Raw genomic sequence first — 12,851 nt, forward strand, 5'->3', positions numbered from 1 at the left:
CCTCTAATAGGGGCACAGTGACCGGGGTAACACGCTGCCTGACAAGTCTGCAAAAGCTAACCAGGCAACGTGCGGGTTTGGTCAGGGCTGGCACTGCAGTGGTGGGTGGGAGCCCAAGTCGGCAGAATCTTTGCAAGGCTGACGTGGAGTGTCTACCTAAGCATAAATCCACGTGCCTTCTGAAGAGCAGCGGTGATACCCGTACCCCACGGAATTACTTTAAGGTGGTTAGAAATCAACGTGGAAAGTGTTGGTCTTAGCAACATTTGTAACGGCAAAAAACACCCTGGCGACAACCTGGGTATTTATCATCAAGGAAACCAAGCTGCGTCCGTGTTGCAGAAGTGTTGCTGCAACCAACAGAGCTGTGCCCACATCGTCAGGACGCTTGGTCTGGGTGCAGGGACACGAGGAAGAGGACGAGGCCCAGGATGAGACGCGGCTGCGCCAACTGACGAAGCAGCTGGTCAAGTGGAAAGAGAGAGAATACGCTGTGGAACACTCCCACCGGGAGAAAAACTCAAAGATACGTATCTTAATATATTCTAAAGCACATGACAATAAAGCCATAAGCGATATAAAACAATAGGGCCCGTCGTGCACTGGGGGCTTCCCAGGCGGTGCTGGTGGTAAAGAACCTCCTGCCAGTGCAGGAGACGTTAGAGACCTGGGTCTGATCCCTGGGTCGGGAAGATCCCCTGGAGAAGGGGATGGCAACCCCCTCCAGTATTCTTGCCTGGAGAATCCCGTGGACAGAGGAGCCTGGCGGGCTACAGTCCATGGGGTCGCACAGAGTCGGACACGACCTGAGCACACCTTTGACTTGGTTTGAATACTTTATTTTGACATGGAAATAATATACAAACTAAGGCTTTCCTGGTGGAGCCGGGGGGTGGGTGGGGGTCAGCTGCTGCAGGAATGTGCATTTTCCTCCTGAGCATTTTATTTTGGGGGAAAGGCAATTGGGGTGTGCCGGGAGCAGGAGCTCCACCCGTGGCAAAGGTCATGAGGAAGGAGGCTCGGCATACGCAAAGGCAGGATCGAGCCTCAGGAGTCCCCCCGGAACTCCTCGAGCATCTACTCCCAAAACCAGAGTCTGCCTACTTTCTGCTTTGTGCTCTCACCTACACCTCTGACTTTACGGGGGGCTGTCCCCCACTACCTCTCTCTGAAAAAAAGAGTTAACTTACAGCTCCAGTTAATAAAGTTCCTGGGTGTGATAGTGTTTCAACCTACAAACTCCTTTGGAAGTCCTCTAGCCTGCCTGAATAGGTTTCTCCGGCCACATGTGATTGCTCAGAGCCTCCCAACTGTGAGAGGCATGAGATGTTCTAAACTGTCTAAACACAGATTCCTTTGAGTAGTTAAAAGATTGATTAGAAATTGTATTGGTGAAGGGTTTTTCACTTGTTGGGCCAATGTTTGCTGCTAAGTCTCGATATCCCTTACCTGCTGTGTCCCTGGCAGTGTATTGATTAATATAACTGGTGTAAGTAGTAGCTTTAATGTTTGTAACCTTGGGCCCTTGAGTTAATTCTTTTTCTAGTTATAGCCCACCACACCTTTGCCCTTTAGGAATGCAACTTTATCTAATGCTTTTGGAGGGTGGCTCCTGACTAATCACCTTTAGAGAAAAATAAGTTTTCTGAAGAAAGGGTCTTAAATGTTAACAGGCCTCTGGGCCAGAAGATGATGCAAATCACCTAAACTTTTGCATATGATAAGTTTGCAGGAAGAAAGCCTGGCTTACTGCTGACTCTACCCCTTCCCCCATTATCCTCTATGCACAACTTAAGGTATAAAAACTACTTTGGAAAATAAAGTGCGGGCCTTGTTCACCAAAATTTGGTCTCCCCATGTCGTTCTTTCTCTTACCTTCTGGCTGAATTATTCAGCCTCTTTTCTCCACTGTATTTCCTCACTGAGCTATCCTTATTTAACCACTCTTTATATCCTTAATTAACGTTTAATTAAGCAATGGTTTCCTGATCCTCCCCGACGCCATCCCCGCTTCGAATTCCCTGGATCCACCGGGGCTGGACCCGGCAGGGGTGTTCCTTCCATACCCGGGGGCTAAACCACGAGCTGCGACTAGGCAGCCCACACGGCTCTTCCAGGGAGACCTCGCAAGGTGACAGGGGCTTCGCGGGCTTGTCCCACCCCCTTTCAGCACCTCTGACCACGAGGATGCGGGTCTCAGCCCCTGACGTCTACCTGGCAAAGGGCTCCAGAGTCACCCGAGTGACTGAGATCAAAGCTGACTGCACTTGAAAGCAAGGTGCTAATGTGCTAGACTGGAGAAGCTTAATTAAAAGGCACAAGACTTGCCTGTGTAGTTTCTAGAATTTGGAAATTATGCACCGAGACGGCAGAGACAGCAAGCGCCTTCCAAAGAGGTTTTGTTCCCGGGCCGGTTTTGACTGTTTTTTCTCTGCAGAGAACTCTGGCTTCGAGGTCTGCCTGCTCTTAAAGTCCCCCAGGTGACGTGTCCTGTGCTAGGTCTGCGCCAAGCACAGGGACACGGCGTCGGTTCAGCCACAGTCAAGCCCAGAGGAGCAGGCTTGGATGGAAGAACTCGAGCCCACGCCAGGATCTCGGGTGAGCCACGTACAGGCTGAAGGACGAATGGATACAGGCTCAGTTACAGCAACTGGGAGTCTGCGTGGGCGGGATGTAGCTTCCTGCAAATTTGAACTGATACACCGTCCCGGGCGAATGGACAAAGTCTGTGGATCAAGTAAGCAAGGACTTCAACCGTCAAAGAGGTATGAAGCCCAGGGCCATGCCTTCTAACACTCAGGATGCCTCTACCTGCTCAGACCCAGGAGAGACCAGCTGAGGTTCACACGGACCTCACAGGAGGTTATCACAGCCAACACTGGTCCGTGTGGCTAGATGTGACCACACAGTAGCGGCAGCCATGACTTTTAACAGGCTTTACAGTCGGCTAGGGGACACTGACTTCTAGCTCAGTACCAGAAGAAGGGCAAACGTGTGAGTGGGATGAAAGGAAATTTAAAGCTGAGTACAGTCAACCTTCGTTGATCCTAGGAGTGATTTCTGACTTGTTGCAATGTTTGTTGTGCTTTTAAATCTTAGGCTGGCATCTCCCGCGGGTCAGCAGACTCTGAAGGGCAGCTGGTGTGTTGTCAGGGAAAGTCCACCAGCTTTAGCATCAGCTTAAGCTAAAAATGAAAGACTTGAAGACTGTGACAAAAAATTCCGACGGTGCGTCCAAGTCTGACACAGGGCGTGGATTACCTGCTGCTCCAGGGTTACACCGCATCTGCTGCCCTTTCAGTCATGAACTCAAATCACATGCTCAGAACAGTCTGGTCTCTTTTGAGGATAGAGGGTTATTTTTCTATGTCTTGGCATTTCAATTACTACCCCATCAAAGGCAAACTGGGTCCTTCAGTAAGTACAATTGATCGGAGAAATCCAAACAGTAAGGGGTAAAAAAAGCTATTTCTGGACAGCATTAAAATGCAGTGTCTAATGATGTTTTCCTTTAGCTAGTAATAAAATAAACTTGAATTCTCTACACAAAAGATATATGATATGCTTGAAAAAAAGCCTGCTAACAATACGGGCCAATTAGGTTGGGGTTTAAATTCTTCATGGATAATACAAAAAGCGTGCACAGGTGAGTAATTCAGAGTTGACTGCATTAGCATTTTCTTGCCAGGCAACACAAATCTGGTCTTAATTTCAGGATTTTAAACACAGTTCCCAATGATGGAAACCCTTGGTAAAACCGTACACCTTTTATTAAGGACCTGGAGGTTGTGAGGGTGCTAGTCACAGGCAGAGTTCTCTGCTGGAGTTAACCCTTTCTGGGCTCCGTGGCGTTTGGGTAAGCCACGGAGGGGGCAGACAGTGACCTGCTCAGGTGAGCTGGGGCACAGCCAGGATGGAATCCCCCTTCCTGCTCCATCTATCCAACCTCTGAGGCTAACGAGTCCACCAGAGTCTGTGAACTGGGTCAGTGCTGCCAAGTGAAGGATGGGCCGCCTCTCACCTCCAACACACGGGTACTTCCCGAGGCCACTGAGAGCTGGGTGAGCGCCCAGCCACCTTTCCTAGAGGACCCCCCTGGGTCTCTACCTCCTCCTGAGCAGCCACGCAAATCTAGCAGCAGCAACTGGTCACCCTGACCACGGCCGCAGGCCTCACTAGGGCTCTGGCCCTGAGGACGGTCTTGGTTTTATCTGAGGGCTGCAGGAGGACCTGGAAGAGACCAGTGAGTGTCTGTGCCTTGACTCCCTAATGGATAGCGTCCAGCATCCGCTTCCTTTCGGGTCCAGGAGCCTCTGCTGCGGGGGTCCACAGGCACCTTCCAGGCTCCAAGGACGCCCCCTCCCCACCTCTTTGTTTGCACAGAGCTCACATCCCAAAAGGGCCCCTCTGTGGTGTGGAAATCCAAGTGGATTCTCTGTTGTAACATTATCCACTTGACATGTCGTATTTGACCGTCTATTTTACGATTGTCTTTTTTAACCATAGACAATTTCAGATTCAGTAACAATGAGAGAGGAGCAGGAAACGGCAACGCACTTCAGTATTCCTGCTGGGGAAATCCCACGGACAGACAGAGCCTGGCGGGCCGCAGTCCATGGGGTCACAAAAGAGTCAGGTGACTGAGCAACAACAGTGAGCAAAGTGTGGGAAACCCTGTGCACACAGCACGCAGCCCCGTAGCTACCAACGGGCTGCACGTGTCCCATCCAATCTCCAGAATAAGGCTGCTTGGTCACTCAGTCTGTCTGACTCTTTGCGACCCCACAGACTGTAGCCTGCCAGGCTTTCTGGAGTGGCTGCCACTTCCTCCTCCAGGGAATCTTCCTGACCCAGGGTTCAAACCCGTGTCTCCTGCATTCCAGACGGATTCTTTACCACTGAGCCACCTGAAGAGTGGGCACAATCTCCAGAAGGGGCTTGTCATGCTTTTTTTTTAGACAAAACCACCGTGCCTTTACCGTGATGAACTGGACTGTGTCCCACGGAATTCCCGTGCTGAAGGCCAGAGTGACTGTACTGGGAGAAGGGGTCTCGAGGGTGTAAGTGAGGTTGTAAGGGTGGGGCTCTGATTCAACAGACTGCTGTCCTTACAAGAGGAAGAGGACCCCAGGGACCTCTCTCTCTCTCTTCTCCGATACAGAGTGAGTCCACGTGAAGACAGAGGGAAGACGGCCGTCTGCAGCCCAGGATAGGGCTCTCATGGGAAACCAAGATAAATTTCTGTAGTTGAACCTGCCCAGTCTGAGGTATTTTGTTAAGGCCACCTGGGCAGACAAAGAGAATCACCATATTTTTACAAAGTTAATGCGTGCTCAGTTGCTCAGTTCCATCAGAATCTTTGAGACCCCATGGACAGTAGCCCACCAAGCTCCTCTGTCCATGGGATTTCCCAGGCAGAATATTGGAGTGGCTTGCCACTAATATCACAGAATGACAACTTTTAAAGGGAGCTGAGAGTTGGACTCTGAAGAAAGCTGAGCACCGAAGACTTGATGCCTTTGAACTGTGGTGTTGGAGAAGACCCTTGAGAGTCCCTTGGACTGCAAGGAGGTCCAACCAGTCCATTCTAAAGGAGATCAGTCCTGGGTGTTCATTGGAAGGACTGATGCTGAAGCTGAAACTTCAATACTTTGGCTACCTCATGCAAAGAGTTGACTCATTGGAAAAGACCCTGATGCTGGGAGGGATTGGGGGCAGGAAGAGAAGGGGACAACAGAGGATGAGATGGCTGGATGGCATCACCGACTCGATGGACGTGAGTTTGAGTAGACTCTGGGAGTTGGTGATGGACAGGGAGGCCTGGTGTGCTGCGATTCATGGGGTCACAAAGAGTTGGACACAACTGAGCCACTGACCTGAACTGAACTGACCAGTTCTGACTGAAGTTGGTAGACCTTAGGAGTAATTCAAGATGCATCGTGGAAGCTAAACTCCCGAGTCCATCTGCTGTGCTGAGCTACAGGAGCTGACGCAACTTTTCAAACAGCTCTTTGGTTTTTTTGCACGAATAAGACCCACAGTTCATGCATTTACAGACTTAGCTGACAGCCTCCCTCTTCCCATAAAACTGCTAATTAAATGAGACTTTCATTGCCTCGAGCTTCTTTTCTCGAATTTTCCAGGGTGAGTCCCTGGAATTGGCAACTCAGGCCCAGAGGGAGCAGGAGGAGCAGGCGTGCCAGGGAGATCCGCAGGCCAGGCGCCCCCGGGGTGGCTGGGAGGCGGCTCCATCACAGACGAGTAGAGAAACGAGAACAAACAGCCCTGAGGGTGACTTCCCCTGGAGGCGCCCTTGAACGTGGGGCTCTCTGACTCCGGGGTGCCTGGCCCTACCTGGCCGGGCTACAGGACCCCATGGGAAAGTAGCCCAGGCCACCCCACCCCGGCCCGCACACACCTGTAGGCGTCCTCGCTGTGAACTCGGGGTCGAAGTGGAAGGTGTCCTCCGGCCTGCCCACCGCTGGCTTGAAGGGCGGCTTGATCTCCTTCCTGTACAGCTTCTGCAGGGAAGGCAGGACGGAGCGGGGGCTGAGGGCCAGCAGGGGGATGCAGGGGAGGGGCCGCCCATGCCCCCTCCCCCCTCTGCCAGGGCACCGCGGCCCCGCCCCCAGCTCTGACATGTGCAGGAGCACCCCGAGAAAGTTACGATGAGGACAGCACACAGCCGCATCGTCTACAAGCAGACGTCGAAGCCGCGGCTCCAGGGAAAAGGCTTTGGGGACATCTAAACACTCTGATTTTAGCGCGACAGTCTCGATCATTTCTGCGCAGTAGAATCTGCTTCAAGTAGCATCTGACAGGTCAGTCACGTCTGCCCCCCCAGGTACCAGCAGCAAGAGCCCTGCTCCTCTGCACCGTCGCCCTGTCCCCAGGACTGGGAGCCAGCAGCTCAGATGCCGCCGGTGGCCGGGGACACCGACCCCACCCGCGTCCCCTCACCCGCACTGCAGGGACTTTGCACCTCCTGGGCACCTATTCCGGCTGCTCCCAGATTCGGGCCTCAGACCCCTCTGTTCAAGCCCAGGGGCTGAGTCGGGCTTTGCGGTTGATATACACATTTTTGCGCTCTTGAACAGGCGCTCGGAGCGCCTGTCAGAGAGCCGGCCGCTTCTGGGGTCTGACTCAGTCTCACGGTGACTGCCTTGGACAGGGTTCAAGGGCACACCCTCACGTACATTGTTCCAAGCCTGACTTCTCCCCAGTTCCTTTCAAGGAGCAACACAAGGGCGTTCAAAGCCGGGCGGAACAACATGATGATGCTGAGGTGTGGGGGGAGGTAGGGAGAGGGAAGGGGGCGGCCCCAGGGCCCGGGATGCCCGTCTGAGGAGGGAGGTGGGCACTGGACCAGCACAGCCTGGTGATGCCAGGTGCGGGCCAGGGGTTCCATCCAGGCAGACTTGGGAATGGGATGCCTGGGTTCAGTCAGCTCGCCCTGGGAACAGGCAGCAGCTGGCGTCAATCGTGGAGAGCCGTGCACCCCGCGGCAGGGTATGGGAACCAGGAGGAGTGTCTGGCTGCAATCCGTCAGCTCGCGTTCTACCCAGCCTGCCTCACCGGCGGGCCCCCAGGCCCCGGCTGGGAACACAGGGCCCTTCCCGGGGCCCTGGGGTCACCAGGCCTGGATTCAGGGCCCCAGACAGGTGGGTCTGCAGACGGATGCAGCGGACTGCCTGGATCTGCTTCCAGTCTCTCAAGGACTCGAGAAAGCAGATTTATCACCAATTCTACAGACGAGAAAACTGAAGCTATGATAGGTTAGGTACAACCCCCTCCAGGGTCAAGGGTGACGAAGGCACAGGCGGGGGGTGGGCCTGGGTCTCCAGACTCTTCCCGCCTCAGCGGAGACCCCGCTGGAGCATACCCTGCAAAAGGCGTTGTCCGCACAGACAGCTGACCGCTGACCGCTGACCGCTGGGCTCCCTCTTGGGTTCAGAGGGCCTTGGCCACGCGTGCACGCTTGGAGCTGGGGTGTGCACTCGGGAGCCCTCGGAGGAGAAGTGAGCTAATCCAGCCTCCCGTTACTTGGTCGTTCCCAGCCCTCAGTGAGGAGATTTCATTAGGAACTGAGTTACCCTTTCCAGAAATGGGAAGATGCTGCTTTCTGTGCTCACGCACTGGCGGGGTGTGTGTGTGTGTGTGTGTGCGTGTGTGTGTGCTGCCCTGATGCAGGCTCTGGTCAGGGGAAATCTAATACGCAGGGTGAGCTCTGCGCTCTGGTTAAAACATGCACCGTTACCAAGCCTGCTGGCTGCCCAGCCTGGCCGCCCCCGCCACCGGCCGTTCTCCCTGGGGTGTCTGCGCTGGGCCAGTCACCAAACATTTGTCCTCCTGCTGCTTCCCAGAGGACGGGGAGGAGGGCGGGGAGGGAGGGGCCTCCAGCAGAGCCCGGTCTCCCACTTCCACGACGGGGGGGGCATTTGTTTACACAAGAGATTTCCACAAAAGAGAACCACACGCGTGGTGGCCAGGGGTGGGAGGGGGTTCTGGTGGCTGAAACGGGTGAGGATCTCCAGTTCACAATGGATAAGTCCTGGGGAGGTTCTGTACCGCATACTGACTACGGATCAGAAGACTGGTGCATGTTTAAAGTTGCTTAAAGAGGAGATCCTGAGAGTTCTCATCCGAAGGAAAAAGCTCACAACTACGTGTGGTGACAGATTTCAACTAGATTCACTGTGGTGACCACGTCACGTCACAAAGAGCAAGCAAACTATGATGTTGTAACGCTGAAACTAATACACGTCAACTGTATCTCAGTAAACACACACACGCAGAACGGATCGTCATTTCATGCAAAGGAGAGCTCTTGCACCTGGGGGCTGAAGCCCAGTCATTTCGGCTCCTCCCCTCACTCAACACGCAGGCCAAGTCTTCACCTGCCTCCACTGGGAGCCGGGAGGTGGTCCTGGCCGGGAGGCTGACCCCTTGGGAGGAGACGCACAGCCCCACTGGCAAGTCCTCACGTATAAGGAGCAGAGCTCATCGCAATTAGACGTCCCCCAGCAGTGAGCTGTTGCAGCTTCGTCCGCGTGGAGAGCAGCGCGTATTTCACATGGAAACATTGGGTGATAACTCGGGGATCCAGAGAGGACACGGCCCCCGGGGGTCCCCGCTCCAGGACGGTGCTTGGCTCACACTTGCCCCTGCTCTGCCCTGGCGCAGAATCCCAACTCCAGCACCCACCGCACAGGTCCCAGAAATGGGTCTGCAGCCTGTGCACCCTTGGGCTTCACACGGCAGCGTGTGCAAGCGTGGCCATGTTCCCATGAACTTTCTGAACGGCCTCTGTAAGCTTGTGCGTCAGCTGTGGAGAGCCTGACTGACCCGAGACACAGTGTGGGAGAAAGCTCCCTGAGGCTTGCTGGGGAGGCAGCAGGAAGTCCCCCCAAGACCCCTCTTCCCCTGACACTGGGACCTGCAGAGACGGAGCCTGTCAGTGAAATATGCCCCAGATCCCCCGTCTCGGGGGCTTGGTGCAGCCTCATCTTGGTTTTAAGAGGGCAGCAAAAAGCCTCAAAGCCACCGGGGGTATTTGGTCATCCTGCCCTTCCGAGGCCCCCTGGTGTTTGCTGCAGTCTTAAATGTCTTCCTGTCGCTGGATAAACATTTTGGAAAGTGCTTTGTTGTCGTTTAGTCGCTGAGTCATGTCTGACTCTTTGCAACCCCAAGGATTGTAGCCCGTCCGGCTCCTCTGTCCATGGAACGCTCCAGGCAAGAACGCCGGAGTGGGGAGTCACTGCCTACTCCAGGGCATCTTCCCGACCCAGGGACCAAGCCTGAGTCTCCTGCATTTGCAGGTGGATTCTTCACCACTGAGCCGCCAGGGAGGCCTGGAAAGCACTAGTGAGTGTCATTCTTATACATGTCTTCTCTTTCCCTGTGTCCAGACCTTGGAGTGGGTTTGAAGATTTAGAGAAAAGGGGAACTTGCTCCTCATTCTGTGAGATCCACTGCTGAGCGCAGGGCCAGGCGGAGAGTGGACGGGCACACAATTTTGTGGAGGCCTTTGAGTTCCTGGTGGTTCAGAGGTTAAAGCGTCTGCCTGCACTGCGGGAGACCAGAGTTCAATCCCTGGGTCAGGAAGATCTCCTGGAGAAGGAAATGGCTGCCCACTCCAGTATTCTTGCCTGGAAAATCCCATGGACGGAGGACCCTGGCGGGCTACAATCCACAGGGTCGCAAAGAGTCGGACACGACTGAGAGATTTCACTTTCACTTTCTCTTTGAGCTTCCTAATTCTGACCTGGACGCCCCTCTCTGAGCCTCTGGGACAATTCACCTCACACTGATGGGAAGACAGTGGGGTCTCAAGGCCAAGTTCACCAGGCATCACTTTCAGTCTCAGAGCTTGTCCCGGGATCTTGAGATGACACGAGCTGTAGCAACGACGGAACGGAGTTCACATCATATGTACAGACTGGGGCGCTCTGGGCAGGCGCATCTGAGTTCTATTTATACCTAAAAGGTGACTAGGGAAGGACAGAGCGAGCGCAACAAAAATAGCAACTCGATAATGGAAGGGAAAACTGATTGCAGTTCGGGGTCACAGACAGAACATCTGTTTTCTGCAAGCACTTCTGGCTCCAGGCATTTCAACATTAACACGCTCCAATTAGGCAAAGGGCACCGTGAGAGATGCTTCCTGAAACAGCAGAAATGACCCAGACAGGACGGGAAGGGGAACAGGAACAGCCCAATGGCTCCAGCGCAACGTGGGCGGGTCTGGGGTGTCTGGTCCACGCGGCGCACAGCTCTGCCTCCGTGGGAGACCCCACCGGGAGTGTTAGAACCCCGGTGTCTGGGTTTACAAAACCGCTGAGCCAGAGGGTGATCAGTCCTTGAACAGACACCTGTCGGCCCCTTGGAAGGGTGGGTCCTTCTGGGGTATTTAACATGGGGGCAGATCTAGAGAAATCTCCCAGAGGGCCGTGGAGGGGACCCCGGTACGGCGAGATGCTGAGTGGCAGCTGCGAGCTCCCGGTACCCAGACCCCTGGGGCCTGACCCTGTGCATAAGCCCCACCGCGCCCGGAGCCCCACTCTACAGCTCCCGGTCCATGTGCTGCCGGGCCCCCCGGGTCAGAGGGTGCACCTCTCACGCCCCCCAGCCTCAGTCTCCCCCAGGAGTGCCTCCCACCTCACGCGTGACTCTGGCGATGTGCTTCGAAGGGTTTCAGAAAGAAGCCTGACTCCAGCCCCGTTGGGGCGCAGCTGCAATCACAAGGTGTCATGTTACAGGGAGGGTCCTGGGGTGGACGCTTCATACCGCCCCAGAGGAGCCTGGTGGGGCTGGAGGGCTCCAGCCCGACTCGAGGGCCCGAGGCCGTTTGCTCTGACTAAGCTTATCTGGGGCTTCTGCTCATTTCTGTTCTCAGCGCGGCTCCAGCCAGCAGGCAAAGTAGACGCAGCTCCTGTGTCCATGCTCCCATCCCTGTCCACAGAGGCGTGTGATCCGTCATCAACGCGTAATTTTTCATTTCTTCTGACACGGGGAGTGAGCCTGCAGGGGCAGTGCCCCTGGGCAGCTGTTAGTTGCCAGGCTCTGGGGGTGAGTTGGCGGCAAGGCAGGACAAACGGGGCAGTGACCCCTAAGGGCAGAGATCACGGACTCACTCGGTCCTGCCAGGAAACCAAAGACCCCCGGGGAGAAGACGTGTGGATGACAAGCGTTCACTTAAAAAAAAACAAGAACTTCTGCTGGCAGTTTTGGGTCAGAGAAGGAAGCAGAGGTGAAATCATATCTCTCTATTTCCCAGGCTGGGTGCCGAGGTGGGCTCTGGGTAAAGTCACCGACCAGTCAAGGCGAGGCCTTGTCATTGTCATTCTGAGCGTCTGTCTGGCAGCGGGATGGCCTCTCGGTTTTAACAGTTTTCGCAGAGGGGCCGCCACTGCAGTTTCCAGTTACCGAGGCTGCTGGAAGCAGAGCACGGACCGCCGGACAGACCTGTCCTGCCGCCCGCTGGGACCTGTGCACGTCTTCCTGGAGGTGGGGCCGGTCCCTGGCCTGGGGGTGTGGCTGGGCCTGAGGCTGGCCAGCACACGGTGGCCCCTGCCTGGCTGACTCAGTGCCGCGGGGGCTGCAGAGGACCGCGGCTCCTCGTCCCGGGGAGGATCTGGGAGGCTGGACTGAGGCCGTGGCCCCCAGAGGTGGGAGGTCTTCGCGGGGACTCCCTCCCTCTTCCTCCGCCCCGGCCACACTCGTCAGCCCCCCTCTGCAGCATCACCGGCCCCTCCCCGACGGGGCGCCCTGCCACAGCCGCCTCTGGCTGGACGATGGACGGCGGTCCCCCCGGGGCTCGGAGTGGCTGGAGGGCGGCGGTGTCTTCCCATCACTGTATGCTGGGCACCTGCTCACCTGGACACGGGGGAGCACCCAGTGGTCATGAAACACGGCTGCCTGCACCAAGCGGGGTCTCAGAGTGGGGGGCTCAGGGAGGCCTCTCGGCTGCTCTGGCTCCTGCTGGTCACGCCCCCACCCGCCCCCCAAGACATGAGATGATGGCAGGGAAATTTGTCTGAGTGCATCGGAGGGCCTTTCTCAAAAACCAAAGCAAACCCAAGTGAAATGAAACACCAAAAGCAGCAAAAGAAGCTTGCCAACCTAACTGCAGCCCAGTTTGCTTTGACGGAACACAGAAGTGCCACCTTCTTGGCACAGGAGTCTGGGGACTCTGCTCCAAGCGCAGGGCCACAGCCAGCCGGGCACCTTGGCCTTGCCCAGGGCTCACGCAGACTTGCAGTCTCGGGGACACATGGAGCCCAGCCTGCAACATCCCTGGCCATTGTGCTGCGAAAAGCCACGTACCCCGAGACGCTGACTTGGCCCCCGTC

General features: G+C 55.6%; 1 protein-coding gene across 9 annotated transcripts in view; it reads right to left on the minus strand.

Moving 5' to 3' along the window:
* The window catches only part of RPS6KA2 (ribosomal protein S6 kinase A2), a 328,366-nt gene that overhangs the window by 30,587 nt on the left and 284,928 nt on the right, over window positions 1–12,851 (minus strand). For all 9 annotated transcript variants that reach the window (XM_086318706.1, XM_086318708.1, XM_086318709.1 and 6 more), the window contains one exon: window positions 6,419–6,521. In XM_086318706.1, the coding sequence (XP_086174832.1) occupies window positions 6,419–6,521 (103 nt within the window). The remainder of the gene's footprint in view (window positions 1–6,418; window positions 6,522–12,851) is intronic.

The sequence above is a fragment of the Bos grunniens genome, chromosome 9 (genome assembly GCF_055505025.1).
Source record: "Bos grunniens cultivar Pamir isolate PY7600 chromosome 9, Bosgru_T2T1.0, whole genome shotgun sequence".
Classification (NCBI taxonomy): Eukaryota; Metazoa; Chordata; class Mammalia; order Artiodactyla; family Bovidae; genus Bos; species Bos grunniens.